The 21733-nt window shown below is 51.6% G+C and overlaps 2 protein-coding genes across 2 annotated transcripts in view; both read right to left on the bottom strand.

Annotated features, from left to right (window-relative positions):
* The window catches only part of Tnnt2 (troponin T2, cardiac type), a 17847-nt gene extending 2413 nt beyond the window's left edge, over positions 1 to 15434 (bottom strand). Inside the window, exons 1-13 of the mRNA XM_055598144.1 lie at positions 13092 to 15434; positions 12370 to 12371; positions 8834 to 8879; positions 7877 to 7887; positions 7762 to 7773; positions 6412 to 6441; positions 4451 to 4540; positions 4147 to 4182; positions 3249 to 3282; positions 2225 to 2288; positions 1906 to 2022; positions 1149 to 1226; positions 590 to 700 (exon numbers count right to left, since the gene is read on the bottom strand). Of these exons, the coding sequence (XP_055454119.1) occupies positions 590 to 700; positions 1149 to 1226; positions 1906 to 2022; positions 2225 to 2288; positions 3249 to 3282; positions 4147 to 4182; positions 4451 to 4540; positions 6412 to 6441; positions 7762 to 7773; positions 7877 to 7887; positions 8834 to 8879; positions 12370 to 12371; positions 13092 to 13165 (705 nt within the window). The 5' untranslated portion in view covers positions 13166 to 15434. The remainder of the gene's footprint in view (positions 1 to 589; positions 701 to 1148; positions 1227 to 1905; positions 2023 to 2224; positions 2289 to 3248; positions 3283 to 4146; positions 4183 to 4450; positions 4541 to 6411; positions 6442 to 7761; positions 7774 to 7876; positions 7888 to 8833; positions 8880 to 12369; positions 12372 to 13091) is intronic.
* A 77-nt stretch (positions 15435 to 15511) lies between these two features.
* Positions 15512 to 21733, bottom strand: part of Lad1 (ladinin 1) — a 13997-nt gene continuing 7775 nt past the window's right edge. Inside the window, exons 3-10 of the mRNA XM_055598142.1 lie at positions 20245 to 21112; positions 19495 to 19599; positions 18566 to 18609; positions 17419 to 17491; positions 17180 to 17317; positions 16787 to 16873; positions 16446 to 16520; positions 15512 to 16136 (exon numbers count right to left, since the gene is read on the bottom strand). Of these exons, the coding sequence (XP_055454117.1) occupies positions 16131 to 16136; positions 16446 to 16520; positions 16787 to 16873; positions 17180 to 17317; positions 17419 to 17491; positions 18566 to 18609; positions 19495 to 19599; positions 20245 to 21112 (1396 nt within the window). The 3' untranslated portion in view covers positions 15512 to 16130. The remainder of the gene's footprint in view (positions 16137 to 16445; positions 16521 to 16786; positions 16874 to 17179; positions 17318 to 17418; positions 17492 to 18565; positions 18610 to 19494; positions 19600 to 20244; positions 21113 to 21733) is intronic.

Genomic DNA, 21733 nt, shown 5'->3' with positions numbered 1-21733 from the left:
AAGAAAGAAAGAAAGAAAGAAAGAAAGAAAGAAAGAAAGAAAGAAAGGAAGGAAGGAAGGAAGGAAGGAAGGAAGGAAGGAAGGAAGGAAGGGGGAAAAAAGAAAAGAAAAAGAAAAAACGAGGCTCAAAGGGAGATCTCTAGTGGGTGTGAGAAACTGACAGTCTACAAGCAAACACTCCACATCTGTGCAGCACACACTTTTCTTGTTAGCTCATTTGTCTCTCTGAAGCTTCAGGGTAAGCAATACTAGGCCCTGTGAGGACACTGAGGTTATTCAGGCCACACTGCTCTATGCAGCAGAATCAGGTGTCTAACCAAAGCTCTGACTCAAGAACCCAAGATTCTCCCAGTTGCACCCAATCACCTTGGGGAGACAGCATGAGGAGGCGTATTAGTATTCTGACCTTTGCCCACAGTAGACCCCTCCTAGTGAAACCATGGTCAGGAAGATAGCCAGCTCGGGGGCCAGGCATGAGGACACCTTAGGCTTCAGCCAGAGTGGTTGGGAATCTCGTCACGGATGCAAGCAATGGCAGCCCTGTGGATACACTGGGATCTCCTGGCGCCCAATGCTGCTTCCCACCTACCTTCTGGATGTACCCTCCAAAATGCATCATGTTGGACAGAGCCTTCTTCTTCCGAGCCTCATCCTCGGCCTTCCTCCTATTCTCCTCCTCCTCACGCCGGGCCCTCTCTTCCTGATTTCAGGGAAGGCAAGTGAATAAAGTAATAGCAAGGGTGAGGAACTGATATTCTTTACAAATGAGATCAGTTTTTCTTCCCACTGGATAAAGAGCTTTCCGAGGTACCTTCTGGCACAAAATGGACATACCAGACTTTATTGAATGGGTAGATGAATTGTATGAATGAGTTAAGGAAGCACTTATTCACATCTGTAAAATCCTACCATCCCTCCTCCCCAGGCTGAGAGGCCCTTGGTCCTCATGTAGCCTGCACTAGGGAAGGGATGAGGGGCGAGCGGGTCTCAACATCACGAGCACGAAGTCCCGGCCTGTCTGTCCTGTTCATTGGTGTGATGTCAGCACTGAGCCATTAACCTGATAGATGCCGTAACAAACGCTGAGATAAATGCTGCCTTTGAACCATGTCTATGAATAGCTCAGTGGCTGGGCCAGGATCACTCACAGCCAGGCGGTTTTGCCGCTCCTTCTCCCGCTCGTTGCGAATGCGCTGCTGCTCAGCCCGCTCCGCCCGCCGCTTTTCCTAGGGAGAGAGGTAGAAACTCCTGCATGTGTGCCCATGAGGGATCTTATCCCCAGTACAAGAATCAAGAGGTGGCCTCTTCCACAGGCTTCTGCTCTCAGCGTGCTCTATGGGGACAGATGGAAGTGGCCCATCACATCCCATCTAGGCAAGGATAGCCACTTGAAAGCCCATTGGAGATTGTCTCAACTCTGTAGGAAATGCCAAGTGGCTTCTCTTGTCCCCCTCAGAGGCGATATCACATTCTGGCCATGGCCCCAGCTCCAGCCATACTAGCTTCTCTGTGGCTGGAGCGCACAGCCGAGGAAAGCAGGTTTGGTACAGAAAAACAAGAAATCAAATAATCTCCTCTCTCAGAGTGCAATTTTGGGAGTCATCTAGGATACCTGAGGCTGATTCCATGATCCCTGCATTAGTGAGACAGTGATGAGTGATGGGTCAGGAACAGAGACAACAGACATTTGACTAGTGGTTCTATAGCCAGCGGCCGGTGGTGCCTGGTTAGGCCCAGCTAAAGCCAGAACTTACCAGGCTCAGTTCCTGTTGGCAAGGAGCAACCACACTGATAGGCAGGTGGCAGGGACCCAAGGAGAGCAGTACCCAACAGGTTGGCAGCTTGAGGCAGGCTACAGGGGCAGGGGAGGGAGGGCAGGGCGAACTGTGGGAGATTGACACCTACGATCCTGTCTTTGAGAGAAATTAGCTCCTCCTCCTCCTTCTTCCTGTTCTCAAAATGAGCCTCGATCAGTGTCTGCAGCTCATTCAGGTCCTTCTCCATGCGCTTCCTGTGGATGTCCTGTGAGGAGAGCCTGCCTGAGATCCTGCCACACCCGTGAAGAGGGTGGGCTCTGTGTAAAAGGTCCTGTCAGGGCTTGGGGCTGAACCTGAGCCATCCTGCTGATGGCCCACCCCAGCCCACAAGATCCGAAGCTCTGTCAGTCTCACTAGAGCCCTAATCACCACCCCAGCCTGGGCTGCTCTAGCCAGTCAACACTCACATCAAAGTCCACTCTCTCTCCATCGGGGATCTTGGGTGGCACCAAGTTGGGCATGAAGAGCCTGCTGCAGAGAGGAACGGGGAGAGTCAGGGGTCACCAAAGCAACTGGGGACAGGAGGACTATGTGTTCCTGGAACCTCTGGGGCCTTCCTTCATCCTGCAGGAATGTTCACCTCTGTGGTGATGTCAGCACTGATGTCTACCTCGCTTGCTCAGATATTCACTAAGGTAATTGCATTTTGTCCTCTCATTAGATCCCTGAAGGGGCCAGTGCTGACCTCCATTAGGGAAACCAAGGCTTAAATCTTCACAGCTGGGAAGCAGAAGGGCTGAGCTAAGATAGAGTCCCTAGGTAGATGTCTGGTCCTTGATTTCCTCATATGCTCTTGGACCTTCGGGAGCTAAAAGGAGATGCTCCAGGGTACACAGAGCAGGCAGCCAGCGCAGAGCTAAGATTGGCATGGACCGTTAAAGGGCAGGAGGGTGCTAAAATGCCATCTGCTGACTGGATAAGCATTGCCAAGAAGGAAATGCTCCCGCCTGGATGGCCCCACAACTCACAGCCAGCAGATGTGCTTCCGGGGATGGGACGACACTGCCCTGTTCTGCCCCCTTTTGCAGCTCCCTGAAGCTACTGTGCCTAGGTTGGCAGTTTCACTGCTTGGCTCTCCAAAGTTTGCATCCCTTTTCCCCTAGGTCCCACCCAGGCCGAGAGGGAGGTTATGTGTGGGGTAGACAGTGGGTCTGCCCCCGTCACTGCCCCTTTCCCATTCTGAAGATGAACGTAACTCCCTCCATGTTAGGGAAATAATTGGTAGTAAGGTGCAGGTCACTGCTTGGCTCCCACTCCTCCCTCCCCTCAGGCAGAGATCTTCGTGCAGTCTACTACCTGCCCAACTCTCTGTGAGCTGCCTACCACAGCTCCTGCTCACTATACCACATGCACTCCTGTCTCTTCCTTGCTACCCTCCCTCTCTGGCCTCTGCTCTCAGGGCTTTACAACAGACAGGCGCATCCCACTTACCTGGGCTTAGGTTTGGACTCCTCTACTGGACCATCTGGAGGAGAGAGAAGGAGTGCTGCAGTCAGAAAGCCTAGATGTTCCCAGCTCCACCCTGAGCTGGACACCTGTGGGCCTCTGTTTCCCTATTTGCACAGGGAGTCTCTCCCAGCCCTGGTAAATCTGGACTTCCATAATCACCAACAGGCATGAAGGAAGCCCGGAGGTGAGGCCACAGAGGCTGGCTGGCCGTGTCTACAGGCCCTGGACACGACACTGGAGCCTCAGCCTTCTCTCGTCTGTTCTGGGTTGGGAAGGCTGCTTCTCAGACTTCATGGTATTGCAAGGTCCTGTGGAAAGGTTCCCAGGGGCTCTGACTCTAGAATCCTCCCTAGATCTGCCTATTGGTTTATGCCCTGGACATCCTTGTAGCCACAGGGCCAAATGAACTCCCTTAGTGGGCATGATTCCAAGGTCTGACTGGCTCTCCCCCACCCCCACCCTGTGTATGTGTGACTGGAGCCAATTGACAGAGGCTGTCTGACAAAGACCGTGATGATGGCATCACTACAGCATGGCCCATCCAGGTCTCAGAAGTCATTCCTATAGACACCAGACCTCACTGGCACTCTCTGGGTGCCAGGAGCCTCTGGTGTGAATGCGGCTTCTGAGTCCAATACCCTGCACAGACCAGGGGCCAGAAGACACTGGTTGCCTCTCCTGTTGGACACTAAGGCCATTTCTCTGAGGTAAAGAGGACAGAGGTTTAGAGCCTCCCAAGCCCTACAAGTGCCACCAAGTTCTGCCTTCCAGCCCTTTCCTGTATAACTTCTGGCGCAATACCAGGGCACAATCCCCAAGGCTACCATGAGGGGTTCTCCTGTCATACCAAACTCCCGTGCCAATGTCCAGCAGCACTTACCTTCACCATCTTTGGCCTCTTCATCTGGACCAACCTCTAAACAAAACACAAGCAATCAACACAGGTCCTGTTCTGGGCTCAAATTCCCCTGAAAACATTCCCCAGGGTCAGGCAGTCTAGACTGCTGGTTTGTAGGGTCAGCCATGAAAGAAGCACTGGATTGATGATTATCAGCCGGAAAATGGACTGCTACATCCCCAGTCCAGGCAGGAATCTCAGGCACACAAGCTAGAAGCACCTGTTGGGCTGACTTCTTAAAACAGAGCCCCGAGAGAGCCCCTGGTCCCCTAATCCTGGGCCATACCTTCTTCTCTGGTCTCCTCTGTCTCAGCCTCATCCTCAGGCTTAGCCTCAGCCCCACCATCCTCCTCCTCTTCCACTGCCTCCTCTTGCTCTGGAGAAGTAAGCCAGATACCATGAATAACCAGGCCCCTCTCTCATCATGCAGACAGCACCCCCAGAACAGAGATCAGACTGGGAGAGGTAGAGCAGAGCCGGTAATATCCAGGTTCGCATGATGTGGGAGCCATGGACTCAAATAACAGAAGGAATGCTGCTTGGTCCCTGGTTAAAACCAGAAGATGACAAACTAGAACACAAAGCCACACACCCAGCCCAGTCTACTTCTGTAGAATCATAGGCCCATAACCTTACCCACTCATCTATACTCTCATCCATGCCTCAACCCCACTAGTGAGTCAGCAAAGCAGGGACGGTGGGTCTGCCAGCCCAGAGAATTCACTATCTGCTCCTTTGCAGGGAAAGGGAAACCCAACAAAAGGCTACCACCTGACTGGTAAGTGTCCCACATTTGCCTTCCTGGGAGTTTGGGGATCAGACCTGGGTCTTTACCAGTGTAGAGACAGATTTGCTACCTGGAAGCTGCTGGCTAAGCCAGATATTTGAGGTGGGAGCCAGTGACATGGTGGTGGGTGCTACAGAGAGCACCAGTGATGGAGGACATCAAGACCCACTGCTGGGGACCAGTTGGGTGGGGACCTGTCCAGCCTCTTTCCACCCAATTTAGAACTTGCTTCCCCTATGACCTCCCTGGTGTCATGATCCCATCGTCCTCCCTAGCTGTTCACCTCAGAGGCTCCATTCAGTGCTGGCACCACAAAACAGGTCCTGACTAAACTGAGGTGCTAGGGAAAGTCTGTTGTGAATCCTATGGCTCTACATGTCTACAGTCCCTTCCTCATACTTAACAGAAGCCAAAGCCATGAGGGTGGATGAAATGCCCAATAGTTAGAGACTTGTGCCACCCAGAAGGTTGCCAGGAATTTCTATTTTCATCATTTGCTTGGCAGGATGTGGGCCCCGCCTCTCCCAACCTTCAGAAGGGACAGGCAGATTAGGGAGACAGGATGCCATCCAGACCATGACTCAGCTTGGCGGAAGTGCTTGTACCGCTCAGTGATGGATAGACTGACAAGTGGTGGCCCCTTGGCAGAGGGAGAAGAAAACAGAAAACACCTCAGGATGGAAAGACCCATCAGAAGAGAGAGGGGACCTCCACCCACTCTGCCCCATCTTCTCTGCCCTCCTTGGCTAGGACTGGGTCCTCACTGAGGTCGTGGATGCCTCTTCTTTCAACCCTGCAGGAGGTTTTCCAGGTGGAGGGTGGAGGAAGATGTCCAGTTATGGGGTCCACCTTGAGGCCACCATGCTAGCACTTCTCCTGTTCACCCTAGGCTTCATCTCTCATGTGCCCTTTGTTCAGTGGTTATTTAGAAGCCTAATGAGCAGGGTTCCCTAGATGTCACTGTAGGAAAGCTGGTCCTAAAATGAAGCCCCATTCTGTCCCTCTTGCCTTCCTGTTATCCCTGGGTGCAAGCCCAGCCTCACCCCACCACTCAGCAGCACACATCTGAAGAATGACATCATGTTCTTTCTGCCCTGGTTATTTCCAGTCTCCTCTGATACTCTTCAATGACTTTGTCCCCAGAGCCCTACAAACTTGGCCATTGTGCCTTAGGCAAAACAAGGAAAGTCCCCACGTGAAACACACTGCCATGCACAGTGGAGCAGCTGAGGTTTGTTCCTGCCATAAGAATCCCTCTGTGACCACATGTGGAGCAGGTAGGAAGACAGGACGGCCCAGATCCTTCCTGCTCTCCCCTCCCCCAGAGAAAAAATCAAGAAGGAAAAGAAAGAATGGATGAGGGGTCCTAGACCCTCTGAAGTTGTGGGCCTCCCTAGCCCAAGCCCAGAGCCCAGGAGGACAGGAGAGCAGGGATGGGAACAGGACAGGGAAAGCTATACTACCGTCTTCGTCTTCACTCCAGTCTTCCTCTTCTGGGTGCAGGAGGTGACGGCAGCAAAAGGGGGCAAGCGGAACAGGTTAGCATGCGGCAGAAAGCCTCGTGGCAGCACAGGCTGCAGCCAGCTCAGAGTTAGGCCTGAACTCCGATTCCCAAGCCAACACTCAAGCAATATGGCAGGCTCACTACTCAGTGGCATCCCTGAGCCTCAAGCAAAGGGACAATGTGCAGTCACTTGTCAACCACTACTAAGAATAAAATAGTTTAGCATGCCTAGCTTCAAGCAAGCTTCAGGCCCTGGCTTCTCTCGCTAAGATAGTGGACTTCAGTATCTGAGAACGAGAAAATTTTCACTCCCCCTCTAACTTCTCTCACACTCCTGCCCTGAATGAGTTTGAGGACTCATTTGGTATACCACAAAACACCTACAGATTCCCAGAATCACACATATAGAAAAGCCCTACTGGGAGCCGTACCAAGGCCTGGCCAGTTGGAAGGCCTTGGACTCATAACCTGAGGAGATCGGCTGTTTCCCAGTTGTTCTCGATGTAAATCTCTGCTTAAGGAAGGGCCTGACAGCAATAGGAAGACCCTTTCCCCTAGGAAAAAGGCTCTTAGGACTATCTGTCCTATAGGTTTCAGCCACTCATCTGGACCTTTCCTTTCTGAGCCTTAGGGGGTGCCTCTGGCTATCCAGGGCAAGCATGATACATGCAGATGTGACAAGAGTTCTGCTAAGGCCTTCTCTAGCTCCCAGAAAGATCCTGCTGTGTGTAGAAGCCGGGCTGGAGGCCACAAGTCTGTTTCCCAAAGACCACCACCAAGAACCTCCTATGATTAGGTGAAAAATCCTCCATGGCAAAAGAACCCTCGGCAGATGGAGCCCCTTCCACAGAGGAGGGTGGAGGCAGCTGGGCTCTTGATTCAAAACGCATTTTTGAAGCTGGGCATGGTTGCTCATGGCTTATGCCTATTATCCAGTACTGAAACTGGGGCAGGAAGATTGCCAGAGCTTGAGACCAGCCTGAGCCACTAAAAATAAAATTTTAAATGTTTAAATTTAAAAATAAAGAGAAAAGAGAGGAAAAGAAAAGAAGCCATGGTTTGGAGCTTTAGCTCAGTGGTGGGACACTACGTGGACAGTGTCAGAGATCTTCTCAATGGCTCCTGAAAACCAGAAGTGGCATGTGTGTGTGTGTGTGTGTGTGTGTGTGTGTGTGTGTGTGTGTGTGCAGAAGTGATTAGTTGGGACATCTCTGCTCAGCTAGGAGTTCGGGCAAATACAAGCTGTTTTCTCAGAGGCACTAATCCGACACTCCTCTCTGGCTCCCCTCCTGCCCAAGGTACATACCTTCCACAGCGTCTGCTTATATGAGAAGGCCAGAGCAAAAGAGAAGAGAGAAGAGGTGGGTCAGGTTCCAGTCACACTGTCCTCCGTCCGTGTGCACATGCCCACGAGTGCTTACCTTCCTGCTCCCTGGATATTAAAGAAGACAGTGTCAGAACTCGAGCACAGGGTACACACACATGCACACACACACCTCCACACAATGACCTTTCCCTGAAGCCAGCCAGCCCCCTTTTCCAATCCCTACTTGTTCAAATGGTACTGCAAAGACCCGCAGTTGCCTAGTTCACCCTTAGCCAGTGCTGTCTGCCACTGTCCCCAGCAGATGTCTAAGTCAACAATCTTGTCTTCAGCATTCCTCCTAACTCCTCTCACCTCACCTCTCCGGTTCTTTCAGGCAGTGCTCCTTTTCAGAAAGCCCTACTCTCCTAAGTCTCTCTCCAAATGCTTCCAGCTGAGGCCTACCTTCTCCCCACATCTGCCTCTGTCCATCCTAGCGCCCTCTTTCCCTCTTTCCTGAGTTCCTGTGCCACATCTGCAAAAGCCTTTGCTAAGTCCTTCCCTGGTTCACCTCAGCAGCCCCAGGGAAAAGGAGGTTCCGTGCAGGTCTGTGAGACCTCCCTGATAATTCTCTATATGGAATACTTGCTGGATTGCTTAACTGTGCCTCGCCTTTGGCTTCTCCACTACAGGCCTGTGGACAGGCATTATGGGGTGACTGCGGATCCTGGGCCCTGAGGAAGGACGGGAGCTATCACCGTTTCTGTGGCCTCAGGGGAGCTGTTGAACTTTTAGCAGTTCCAACAGTCCCAGCTTCTCAGCCTCCTGGAAGCCAGTGGAAGAAAGTAAAACCCTGTTGGCCCTGGAACTGAGTCCTGTATTCCTAAAGTCCCCAGCCTGAGGTCTGCCTGGGATTTGCTAATCAGAGGTACAGAAATAGGAAGGAAGGGAAGAAATCCCAGCTCCAGGTCCTGGAAACAGGCACAGCCACTCCTTCCAGGACACGAGGTTGCTGGCTGGCTCATTGGCCGGGTGTGAGGGGCAACACACAAGACAGGGTGCTCCCCATACTTACTCCTCGTACTCCTCCACTACCTCCTCCGCGTCAGACATGGCCTCAGCTCGCCCTCCAGAAAGAGAAAAACATCACTGTAGGAGAGGAAGGCTGCCTCCCACAGGAGCTCTCTGCACCTAGCTGAGGGCTTAGAGAGGCCTGGGGTGAATTCCCTGGGTGACCCACAGTGCAAAGCTAGTTTCTTCCTCTGTGAGGAAGCAACCATGACACCTGAATCATAACAAGGCAGCCAACTGGTGTTCACTCATTCCTCTGAACAAGCATGCTACCCTGGACTTCATATGTTCCTATTTGTAATCCTGTTTCTCCCCTTTTCAAGGGAGCAGAGAGTCCTACTTAAAGAGCATCCCATTATGCATGCTCTCACTGCATATTTCACCCTGGCACATGGCTCCCCCAGGAGATGAACTAGTGATATGAACTCTAGCCCTGTACAGCATGGAACTCAACCACTGAAAGAGAGAAACGACTGGTTCATTTTTCTTGACAAAAGCTGATGCTGTATGATTCCACTTACAACTTTCCTGAAATGGCAAGATTGAAAATGTGGAGAACAAGTCATATGAACTCGTTTGGAGGGAAGTGGAAATGATAATAAAAATATACACAAGAAAGTTTTAAATTTCGTTTATTTCTGTGTGTGTGTGTGTGTGTGTGTGTGTGTGCATGCGCACCTGAGTGTCACAGTGCGTGTGTAGAAGTTAGAGGACAACTAACGTAGGCCCCAGGGATCAAACTCGGGTTGCCAGTCTTGCTGACAAGTGCTTTTACCACTGAGCCATCGCTTATAGGTCTTGATCACACGAGCAGATCTGGATTAAAACTGTACAGAATTCAATCCAGAGGCAGCAATATGAGACTGGGTTGGTCCAAGTGAGAGTGTAGATGGACTGAATCAGCGTCTGCATATGGGTTGTGATAGTACATTATATAATTTTGTAAAGTTATCGTCCAGGGAATAAGGACAAAGGGGCACAAAAAGTCTTTTTCTATTTTTTTTTTTTTTTAAGTTTAAGAAGCGGAATTCAGATCCCCTGAAACTGGAGTTAAAGGTGATTTTGAGCCACAGGACAGAGATGCCGAGACCCTACCTTGGGACTGTAAGTACGTGCTTTAGTTGCTGAGCCATCTCTCCAGGCCTTTTGTATTATTTCTTAGAGTTGTGTATTAATCCACACAATCTCAGTAAAGACTCTGGCTCTAAAGCTTCCCTGAGAAAACGGTGGAGCTATTCCTCTAACTGTGGCAGGAACAGAGCTGGGTCCTGGCTGTCTTCTGTTAGGTGCTGAAGTGCTGGTGTAAGCGTCTGCAGGACAGTTTAACCTCGGTTCTCTCTGAATGATGGAATACATCCCTGCCAAGGGACCTTACGAGGACCTGGCAGATATTAATGAGTGGACATCTGGACATGGTCAGGTGTAATTATATGAGCTCAGGGAGCCACAGGGAGAGGTGGCAGGAACAAGGCCTCAATGTGGGATTCATCTGGCTTTGAATGCTGCCTCCCTGGTGCCCTTGAGTATGACCTTGGAAAGGTCATTTCATTTTCCTAAACCATAATTCCCTTTGGGAAATTTCTCCTCCCTTGGTGCATGCAACAGAATGCAAAGATTAGAGATAGTATAGTGCCTTGAATGAAGTACAAACTCAACCCATAGTGGATACAAAGTTAACAAACTGTAACTAATATTAAAAACATTAAAATTAAAATAAATAAATAAATAAAATAAAAAAGAAATAAACTAATTCCTAAAGGCGTATCAGTACCTAGCCCAAAGACACTGACACATTGATGCAATGTGGACAGCGCCCCCTGTTGTTGGCAATGTAACCTCCCTGATAATAAGTGTACAAGAGAGAAGGAATACAGGATGTGAGGGGGCTCAAGAGCAGTAGAAGCAAATTGATTGACAGGGCCACCCTCACGTCTTCCTCTTGTGCCCTGCTTCCTGCCCACCCTGAAGCCACCCCCCCATAGCCTGACCCACATTGCCAGTATAGAAGGATGGTCCAGCTTCTGCCTTCTCCAATTTTCCCTTTGAATCCCAATGCAGGGAAAAGAGCTGAGATGGAACCCAGGAGCCCATCTATGGACATCTATGAAATGCAAGGCACTGCTGATTGAACTGGTGGTCAGCACGGGGCCTCCTTTGAGACTGAGGGGTTTCCAGGAAGCTGGGACTTCCCAGATGTTCTAAGCAAACACGGCCTCAGACTCAGAACTCGCTGCAGCTTGGGATTTGTCCAGACCTGCATTGTCGGGGACACGAAAAGCAAATCACCACTCTGCTCTGTCTGCTGGCGTGGGACGGAGACGGTGGGGGAGAAGCCCTGCTCAAAGGGGAGCTCTGGACAGCAGCCCTGTGCAATGTGTCACCCTGACACCAATATTAAGATAGTGACCCCTCCCATACATGTCACCAATGTGGAAAGTGTCTTAGTAGGGAGTGGAGCTGTATTCTATTGAGAGAAGACTCAAACACCAGATGACCTCTCCCTGGACCTCGGGATGAGCCTGGACTCTCCTGAGCCCAGGAGTCTGGTAGTAGAGTCACCTTGTCCAAACCCCCAGAGGAGCCCATTGCCTGGGATGGGGTTGGGGAGAGTTCTTATCAAAGGAGGTGTGTGGCTGCCCAGGACATTTTCTCTGCCCTCCCACCAGCTCAGAGCTGTTGGGTATCTTGCTGAGATCAGAGGAGGTAGAGCAACTTGGTTCCTGCCTCCAGGAACACCATTCAGCTCCCAAAATGGCACACAGACCGCAGAGTCTGAGGAGTGCCCCCAGCCAAGAGGACACACCTAAGCCAGGTGGACTAAGGGGCAACTGAGCCTGAGGGTTACCAAACAGGAGATGGGGAACAGGAGGGCTGAATATAAACATGACCCAAGGACCCCACACTTCCCCCAGCGTCTTATCATCTCACTACCCTCACAGCAAGCCACAGTCAGTCACCTTTCATGGGTGATAAAGCAAAATAAAAGAAGACTCTCTTTGGAGATCAAAAGACCCGAGTTTTAAGCCAAGCTTTTACTGTGTGGCCTTAGGTATGTCACTTAAGCTCTCTCAAGTTTTAATTGATTTTTACCTATAAAAGAGGTTAGCCTGGCAATGTCTGAGGAGCAGGTGCTGTCCTTCAGCCCCTGTCCACAGCTTTAAGCTGGGATCTTCCTAAAACTCCAGCTGTTAGCCCATGAGCTGAGGAATCAACAGAGGGTAGAAGGGAGGGGCAGAGGCAACTTGATCTCCTCAGATTCTTCTGCCCTGAGAGGCAGAAAAGGACCTGTCCTGTGAGAAGAGGGTCAGAGGAGGAATCCTGGAGGTCAGGTAGCCTCCAGCTGGACTCTCTGTGGAATGTGCTGGAAATTTCTTACACTCCAAGCCATTACCTCCCAGAAGTCAGAAAAATCTGTCTACAATTTGAAGACACGGAGCAAGAACAATCCCTAAGACCAAGTAGGGATGGGACAAGGGTCGCACTGGAAGGGACATAGAGGGTTCCAGGGAAAGCCTTTCAGTGTTGACAAGCTTAGCTCACCTCTCCTGGGAAAGGGATCTGGGCTCACCAGCCCCCCAGTGCTTGCCAGCCCTGACCTCCTCCAGGCGTGGAACCACACCTGGTCCCAGCAGCCCAGTGGAGACTGTGCATCAGCTTGGAGAAGCCCCATCAGGTCCACCCCATCTCTAAAGAGTTCACCTTTCTTGGGGTTTCCCCCTGCACCATGTCTGTTCCTGGACCTGAGAGCTGGGTGGCCAGGAGTCATTAGCAAATATAGCCATGCCTGCTCCCTGGGCCTCTAGAAGAAAGGTTTAGGTGTCCCTTAACCTGGATCTGGGGATCTCTATTGGTTAGGGTTCTGCTGTATTTAGTAGCCAAACAATGATCCAGGCCGCTCTACTTATGGAAAAACAAACAAACAAACAAAAACCCTCTACTTATGAAAAAAAAAAATCTCAGGAGGGAAAACAATCTACCCAAGACCTTGAAACCACACAGTATCTTTAGTGATAGATCGAGACCTCCAACTCACTTCCCATCAAGAATGCAGGCTCTCTCTGCTCTGCTCGTGTTGGAATGTATCCTGGAAACAACTCCTCTGAATGTGAAGGTGTTCTCCCTCTAGAAGGGGCCATGGATTTCAATCAACCTGGTGACCACTCAGAGTGGACACAAGCACAGCCCAGGGAAAGGTGCTGGGCGGAATCCCTCATGTTCTGCCATCTGCCTCTCTCCTTTCCTAGAGCCTCCCCCAGTCTTACCTCTGAACAGGAGCTGCACACGGGTCCTGAGGGATCTGCTCAGCCTCAGCTGGGACTGTCCGAGGGCAGAGCATGGAGAGGGCTTTAAGCAGGCATGTGGGCTGGGGCCCTGCGAGCCAAGCCCTGTGGTGGGAGGAATGTGCAGCAGGAGATGGGAGGGGGACACAAAGAGGGGTGTTGGCTGCTATTTTGGCAGGTCCCCAGCACAGGGCTAAAGGAACAAGTACCCCACGCCATATAAGCTCATGTGGTCCTCCAGCTGCTCAGATAAAGCTATTTAAAACCACAGCAGATATGCAGGGAAGAGGCTTGTAACATAAACCAGCTGTCCCTCTTGAGAATCCTGATAAAGCCGATGCCAGATGCCCAGGTCTGGGGGGGCAGGCTGGGAGCAGGGTTGGGGGCAGAAGTCAACCTCAGAGACATCTCAAGACCTTCTGAGCCAGGTCCTTCGGAGCAGAGAGCAAGAGCCCCAAGATGTCTTCTAGGCTGTTGGCTGTTTCTGATGGCCCAAGTGGCCTCAAGCAGACTGCAGGCTCTGCAGGCCTTGAGGGCATCCAGTCTTCTCCATGAGCCCCAAAGCCACACACCACCTCCTCCTCTCCCTCCTCGCAGAAGTGGGTTCCAGTGCTGGAGGAGGTTAGACATACTCTCCTTAGTCTGGCGGCAGGAATGTGAGTGTCATGGAGAGGATTCTTGGAGTTTTCCCTGCAGCTTTGTCTGGCTTGGTCACCAGATCAAAAGATCATAAGATCAGGACCAAGCTGTTGCTGTAGTCTGAATGTTTATGTCCACCAGCCCACAGAGTGACTGGCATAAAGTGGGGCTCAGGATGTGATGAAAACTAAAAGAGGAAACTAAGTTTGGGGGCAGCGGTAATGGCTCTCTCCACTTCCGCCTTCTCAGCAGGGCCCACCAACTGTGAAGGACAAGTACTGCCACAGACCAGGCCCAGCTTCCCAGATACCCCAAGCCCTGAGATCCCTGACACTTCAGACATTGTTAGATTCATTCTCTTGTTTTCCACACCAAGGAAACCAGATTTACCCAGCCTCTGCCCTTCCCTTCTTTCCTGGTCATATGCTCCTTTAGATCTACACTTAGCAGGGTCATGGACACCTCTACGTGAAAGTCCTTGTAAAGAGCCTCTGCACACAGATGTCCACTTCTAGCCAAAGTGCCCATCACTCAGCTGACACAGTTCCCTTCCCATGGTCTCTAGCAGCCTCTGAGCCCAATGACTTTGATCCCCAGCTCCAGCTTATCCCGAGCCATGTGCGAATCCATGCTGCCAGCAGGTCAGCAGGCAGGACAAGCTGGAGCCGCAGGCTTGGCAGGGGGTGGGGCAAGCAACCCAGGAAAGGGGGGGGGGCTCAGGAAAGCTGGGGGACTTGGAAAGGCAGAGGGAACGCTCAGAGGACGTAGTATCTTAGACGTGGGGCTTCATCCAGACAGCCACTACTTGGCAGCCACACTGATGTACCAGTCCTTCTGGGCATATACAGGGTGTTCCCGGCAGGTCTGCAGGGTCTTCTCTCCCTTGCCCCCAGTCCAGCAAAAGTGAGGCAGCTGCAGGAGACTCACAGAGGTAAACCAGCCCTGGGCACTGACAAATGAGTACACACAGGTTCTGGGGGCCTCTGTCCCTGGACTATGGGACCCAAGACAAGGACACAGTTCACTGGCTGCTTCTGCCCCATAAACTAGGGAAGCAGGGACCCAGTGCTAGACTTATTAGCCATGTTCTGAGAGGCTGTGGGGTTTCCCCAGGCTACAAAGTGGGTATGAGCAGCCTTGAACTCATTTCTCTATGGTTCTAGATGAATCCAGAGCAATCAGTTGGGAATAGAGCTGTAATGGCTGAGGAACTCCTTCAGACTCCAGCCATAATGGGGTTGCAGGGCACCAGACTGCCTTTCTTGCTTTCTTGGACATATTCAGGTGGCTCAACCTTCTGTAAGCACACATGGGGCCACGGCGCTGAGGACTGGGAAGAGGAAGCCTGGAGACAAGTGTGGGTTGGAGGAGTATGGCAGTTCTGCACTCTTGGATGTTTTCATTTCATGTGTGTTTTGCCTGCATGTATAACTGTGCACCGTGTGCATAAAATGCTTACAGATTCTCTGAAGCTGGAGTTCCAGACGTTTATACGCCGATGTGTAGGTGCTGGGAACTGAACCTAGGTCCCCTGGAAGAGCACCCAGTGCTCTTAACTGCTGAGCCAGCTCTCCAGCCCTCAGTTATGAACTATTAAGCCACCAAGCTAGGACCACTGGTGGCGGTCCTACCACCTTAATACGAGAGAAGATATGAATGAGAAACGTATTCCCTCCTCCACCAAAGCCATGACCAGCTGCCTGCATCTGATTCCAAAGGAAAGCAAAGCCTGTGGGAACAAAGCCATCGGCATTACCAGCCACTTATGCCTGAGAGTGAATGACTTTATCAGATCCTTCCTGAGAAAAGGGCTTTCTGAGAGAGAGTAAGGCATGTGGTAACAAAAAGGCACTGAGTTCCCAATCAGGGCAGTGGGGGTGGCAGGGAACAGAGCACAAAGCAGAAAGATGCAGCCCTTGGGCAAAGCCTGGAGACTCCTTTCCAGTCTGGCCTGAAAGAGCCTCAGGGAGCAGTGAATGGGTCCAGGACTAGTGTGGGGCCACCACAGGCACACAGAGTACTTGCTGAGAGCAGGCGAGACAGATAACTCTGGAGCTGGCAAAAACTAACCCAGCTGGAAGTGAGCAGGAGATAGGGACAGTCTCTAGAGAGGACATGGAAATGCCAATTGCTGGTGTGCCCTTCTGGGTTCAGGGTATGCTGTGCCTGCAGCAGGACAAGAAAGTGCCAGACCACATCTGCTTCCCGGTTGGGCTGGGGAGGAGCTGGAGGGGTCTTGTTCATGTTCCTGGCCTCCAAGATCCCTGACCCAGACGCAGAAAGGGAGCGGGGACTGTAAGAGTCAGGGGTACCGCAGGGCAGGAGCCAACGTGAAGAAGGGCCCTCGGGATGTGGGTTTGCAGTTCTTCCTGACAGGGCTTGTCACACCTGTGGGACAAAGGCCAGTTAGAACAAGGAAAAAGGGGTTCCTAGGGCTATGGGGGAGGACACCTCTGGACAAGAAGGTACACCTTTGGACAGCCAAGCCTCCACCTTCACTGGGTAAAATGCCCCATGCCTGGTGGTTAGATGGGGGAAGCTCAGCCAAGCTAGTATAAGGCTCCCATTATTCTGATGGGCAAGCCATCTCAGCACATAGAGACAGACAGACCATGGAGCTGCAGTCCACTTAGAGTATGCACTATATAGGTTTGTGAGACTTTCCGCTGTATCTAGGGCCCCTCCTGCCCCACTCACCTCTGCATCCAGGGATGTGTTTGACTTGTTTCCCCATTGAGCCCTCTTGGTGACTGCTGCCTCTTTCCGCATCTCCTAATTTGGACATCAGAGTAGAGAGCAGGAGCTCAGACAAAAGGACTTGGGGGCCCCTCCTGTTCCCTACTCCAAAAGTCTTTGTTCTTCCTGAGGGGAAAAAGACCCAGACCCAGACCCCACTCCTCTCCACAGCTCTCACCCACAGGTTGCGCCCTAACCCCACACCTCCTGCCACCAGCTCCACTTCTGAAATGACCCATTGCTGTCAGGCCTCTCCCTCCTCTGACCTGATCTGTCTTTAAGGGACATGTGGGTGAGGATACCTGAGGGCCTTGGTCTCCAAAATCTTGGGTCTTGCTGATCCACAGGTTAAGTCTTGATGTCACAACTCCTGACAAACGTAGATTCTCCTAGAAAGAAAATTTCTATCTTAGGGTTCCGAGTTCTCAACATAAGGCTCTTTCAAAGGCCCTAGAATGGGGACAAGAGTCTCATCACCACAACGTTTACTCAGCTCAGGCTATGCGTACCTGAAATAGCCCCCCCCCCCCCGGGAGCTCTGCACCCCATTAAGGAGACTTATCCAAGTAAATCAAGGCTCTGCCAGCATTGACAGAACAATACAGCTTCTAATCTTGCCGAGGACTAGGCCCAGGCTTCAAAGATGTCAGAGAGGTCATCAGTCTAGAACCTGGCAGCTGGGACCTGGCCCTCACCTTTCGGATGGAGGTTTGGTCTGTGCGGTTCTGGCCTACCAGCTCCTTCTCAAAGAGGTTGCGCTTGCTGGCTACACCGGCAGGAGTCACAAGGACCTCAGTGCGGGACGAGCCTGGAGACCTGACAGATTCTGACCTCTGCAAACCAGCAAATCAGAGATGTGAGCGGCAGAGCTGTGACTGCCAGAGCTCCACCTGGCAAGGGCTCCTGCCGCTATGGAGGGACCCTCCGCTCCTACCTGGATGGCTGTGTGGTATCTCTCCAGTTTCTCTCCCAGCTTGACCGTGCTAGCTGGCAGCCTCACACTGGCACTGTAGGATGGGAAGACAGAATGAAACAAACCAGGCGAGACTCTGCACCCGGGGGACCAGGCCTGCCCCCAGGGCTTGAAGAGCACCCTGCTGCCCCATCATGCTGGCAGAGAGGGAGGAAAGGGGCTCCTGAAGATGCCTCTGTTGCAGAGTGGACTGTAATAACTTGATCAGTGTGAAGTCAACAGACTCCAGGAACTACTCCACGGGGCATCTCAGGATCAGACACACTTCCCACCGTTTCCTTCTTCCCTTCTCCTTTCCTACTCTGTCACTTCCGCTACAAACACCTCAGTTTTCACAGGCTGTGAGAACTGTGTATCTCCTGTGCTTCTGGCCTTGGCTCACACTGCTGTCCCTGCACCTACCTGCTTGGGTGGCTATGTGTTTCACGGTCTCCAGTGAGTCACTTAAGGTTAGCCGCTGTCCTGTCTTTGTTCTCTTGCTCCATCCCCACCCCAAGCCCCAGGCCTAGGAACATAGGCCCTTATTAAAGGCTTAGCAGGTAGATAAGTACAGCAGAAGTGGATGAGACTTGTGACACCAGCACTACATTTTAGGGCCTATTTCTGTCTGTCTCCATTCCCACTCCCACCCCAGGTGCCAATGAGCACAATGTACCATCCTCCATGTACTTGGCTCAGAGTTACAAAGCGAGGTGCTTACTAAACATGCAGGTTCCCAGGCCCTGCTCTAGGCCTGACAAACTGAGAATTTTCCTTCTTTGTCCTAACCATAGTCTCCCTTCTGGAATGTTCTTCTATCCTTTCCCACCACAACTCCAAGACAGACCAAAGCTTCCTCCCTCTTCGGAGCCCCATCAAAACTGTCTCTCCTTCAAGCAAGGGAAAGATCACAGGACAGGCCCTCAACTCTGACATAGCACACAGAGTTCTCATGATATTTCCCTCCCAATACAATCTCACCCAACCCTGGGACCTCCTGTCAATCCTGTTACCCTGCCTGTTCTACAGCTTCAAGCAAAATCTGCATCTTCCCTCATCTGGCACAATAATGGCAGGTGAAAAGATCTATGACTAGACAACAGAGAGCCAAGGCCTCCAGGCAGCTCACCTTCGGGTTAAGGTTGTTTCTAAGTTGTCTTTCCTGGGGCTCATCTGAAATGAGAAGGTGTGGTTGGTAAGTGAGGGTCTCAGGAAAGTCCATGCCCCCTCTTCAGTGAGGAGTCCAGTTCTCAGGATGCATCTTCCTCCTTAGGACACACACACACACACACACACACACACACACACACACACACACACAAAGTGCCAAGCCTTCATTAAAAGTCTTATCTGGAAGCACCAGCTTTTACCCTCCAGGGTGGATCCAGAGCCCTTCCTCTGTCTCGCCAGCCTTGCCAAGGCATGGATACAACCTGTATTCCTATCTACCTTGCCATTGCCCAAGAGCCTTTGGAGTACTGGTCAACCTCAGGCTTACCACCTCTTTCCCAGAGACTTGTATGCATCAGGGTACATTTAATCAGTGGATGAGCAGATGACCCAGTAAACAAAAGAACCAAGAATAAACACTGAGACAGACCAGATGAAACTCTCCAGTCCCATCACATGGGATCAAGTCAGGGTCAGAGAACACTGGAGAGAAGCCTGCTGCTCTCTGCCCTGTCCCTACCTCCAAGGAAGGACAGAGACTGATGAAGACACAGAGGACTGTGACAGTGCAATCCAGTCTGGCAAGTACATCTTCCTGCAGTCCTGATCTTATCCACTAGGTGGGGCTGCTCACATTTATTCACACACACACACACACACACACACACACACCCCACACCAGTTTTCTAGGTCTTCAAGCTGTTCTCCTTTATTTAAAATGACTTATTTAAAATCTGCTTTCGACACCCATGGAAACTCAAAGCTCCTCTCTATCCAGTCTCTAAGGTGGCTCTTCCTGTTGTGGAACCTACAGCTCTCACTTAATGAGTATTGGTTTCTTTTGTATGCTCTGCAGTGGACTGGTGACTAGGGTCTCTTGGCTCTTACCCTAAAGGAGATGGTCCTGGGGCTGGAGCGTTTGAGGGAACTGCTGTAGGTCAGCAGAGTAGGTGATGGTGTGTCTGCCTCTTCATCCTTGCTGGGAATTTTCACCTGAGTGGAGCAAAGGTGTCAGACAAGAACTCACCTTCCTCTGAACAAGTATAGGGTGCTCCTAGGCCCAAGCAGACCCCCAAGCCCAAACTTCCAGAGGACCGCAGGTAGCCTAGCTCACCCCAGAAGCTAGAGATGGAAGAAAAGAGTCAGTCAGACTGACTGCCTGTACCTCACTCTCCTGCTCCAGCTACGTAACAGCTATATAGTCTCATGCAGCCCGGCTGCCATGCAGAGCTTTGGTTTTGGACCAATCTGAGGCTTCCTAAGAGTTTACTATGTAGTGTAAGGCCCCGGTGCTTAATGGGCACTAGTTTTCTTAGATGGCTCTGTAGTGGACAGGCCACAGGGTACCCTGGCTCTGAGCAGAAAGGAATGGTTCAGGGGCTGTGGTCTAGGACCTGGATGAGGACACGGTTTGAGAGCCTAGGTGCTCTCTGCACGTGGCCCCTCTTAGTTCCAACAAGCTACCTCTGACTCAGTGTCTTATTCTGACAGTAACGAGGAATAGCAAGGAGAGAAGAAACTGCCAAAGCCAACCTAAAAATTGGAGGAGAGGAGGAAGTAAGGGAGCCAGATCTATAGGACTGGGCTGCAGTGAGGCCTGCCAGGGAGAGCAAGAGAGGGGACAAGAACAAGGTCAACCTGGAGTGTGATGGGTGGGAAGCGAGAAGCCTTAGTAGGAGGGTCTGGTGTGCCCTGCTCAGCAGAGGATGGCTGGCTCTTCCCAGGGAGGGCCCTTCCTCTGGGCTCCATTGTGATGGTCTGGCTTCCCCCAGGGGCCTGGGGCCGCTCTGACACTGACTTATTTGGAGTCAGCTTTGTCTCTGAGACTAGTGACTTCTCGAAGATGGATGCCTTCTCGGACACCAGCCTTCTCTCCTGCATCTTCTCGGAGACAATGGCTTTTTCTAGAACCGGAGTGAACCTTTTCTCTGGTACTGCCGTCTTCAGAGACACAAGTGTCTTCTCAGGCACTGGTGACTTCTCTGACACACTCATTCTTTCTGAAACCAACTTCTCTGGGCTGTGTCTCTTCTCAGTCGAGGATGTTTTCTCTGTGGCTGTCCTCTTCTCGGAGGGGCAGGCTTTCTCTGAAACCAGTCTCTTGGCAGGCACTGGAGCCTTCTCTGGGACAGATGGTTTCTCAGAGACCAAGGACTTCTCCTGAGCCTCCTCTGGAAGCTCCTTTTCCCCTCCCCTAAGCTCTCTACCCCTTCCGTGCTCTTCTTCCTGGGCCCAAGGGCCTCGCTGCTCCCGACTCAGTCTCCGGCGTGGCAGGGGCTCCACTTTCTTCTTAAAGGGCTGTGTCAAGGTCTGCTCAGGGCCTGGGCTGTCTCTGTCCTCCTTTGCCTGAAGCCCATCCTGCACCGGAGCCTGAACAGCCTCTACCACCTGCCGCCTCTGTCTCCGCTCTTTCCTCGTCCTAAGGATGGCCTGGAAGTCTTCATCTTCATCTTTGGAGGCTGGGGGTGATGGCTTGGGGACCTCTGCTTCCTCCACACTGGACAGCCTGAGTCAAAAGACACAGGGAGAGAAGGTGGACAGAATCAGATGAGATCTGGAGTGAGGGTGACCCTGGGTGCAGTTGACTCAGTGAGATGCCTCCAGGCTCACCAAAGAGGAAGCTAGGAAGTCACACCTTGCTTTCCCTCCCCCACCAACAATATTTTAAAAGTAATCACTTTCATGGATTCTGGATGCTTCCACGGTGTCACTTGAACAAAGCACTCTGGGTTCGAGAAAAGTCACCGACTCCTGTACAGGGTACAGTGAACTGTTCAGCCATGATCACTAACACTGATCAAGCAACTGCTTTATAGGTTTTGGGCCTGAGGCAATGGCTGGGAGGGCTCAAAGGAGTGAGTACAGTTCCTCATCAGAGCCTAGAGGACCAGAGCCTAGGGGAGACCGTGACAGCTAACTGGTAAAGGGCCGTAAGGAAAATCTAAGGTTTCTGTGGCAGCATCCTATTGTCCTGTCTGTCATGTGGGTATGTCTAGAACATGGTGATGGCCATGGGTTTGGGTCAGCCCAGGGGACACAGGGGATCTTTCTTCATTGGGAGATTTATAAGAACAAGAGAAAAAGAAAGAAAGAAAGAAAGAAAGAAAGAAAGAAAGAAAGAAAGAAA

This window comes from Psammomys obesus, unplaced genomic scaffold (assembly GCF_907164565.1).
Source record: "Psammomys obesus unplaced genomic scaffold, mPsaObe1.curated_primary_1811, whole genome shotgun sequence".
In the NCBI taxonomy this organism is placed as follows: Eukaryota; Metazoa; Chordata; class Mammalia; order Rodentia; family Muridae; genus Psammomys; species Psammomys obesus.
The sequence above is the reverse complement of the archived record's forward strand: the minus strand, read 5'-3'. Positions and strand labels throughout refer to the sequence as shown.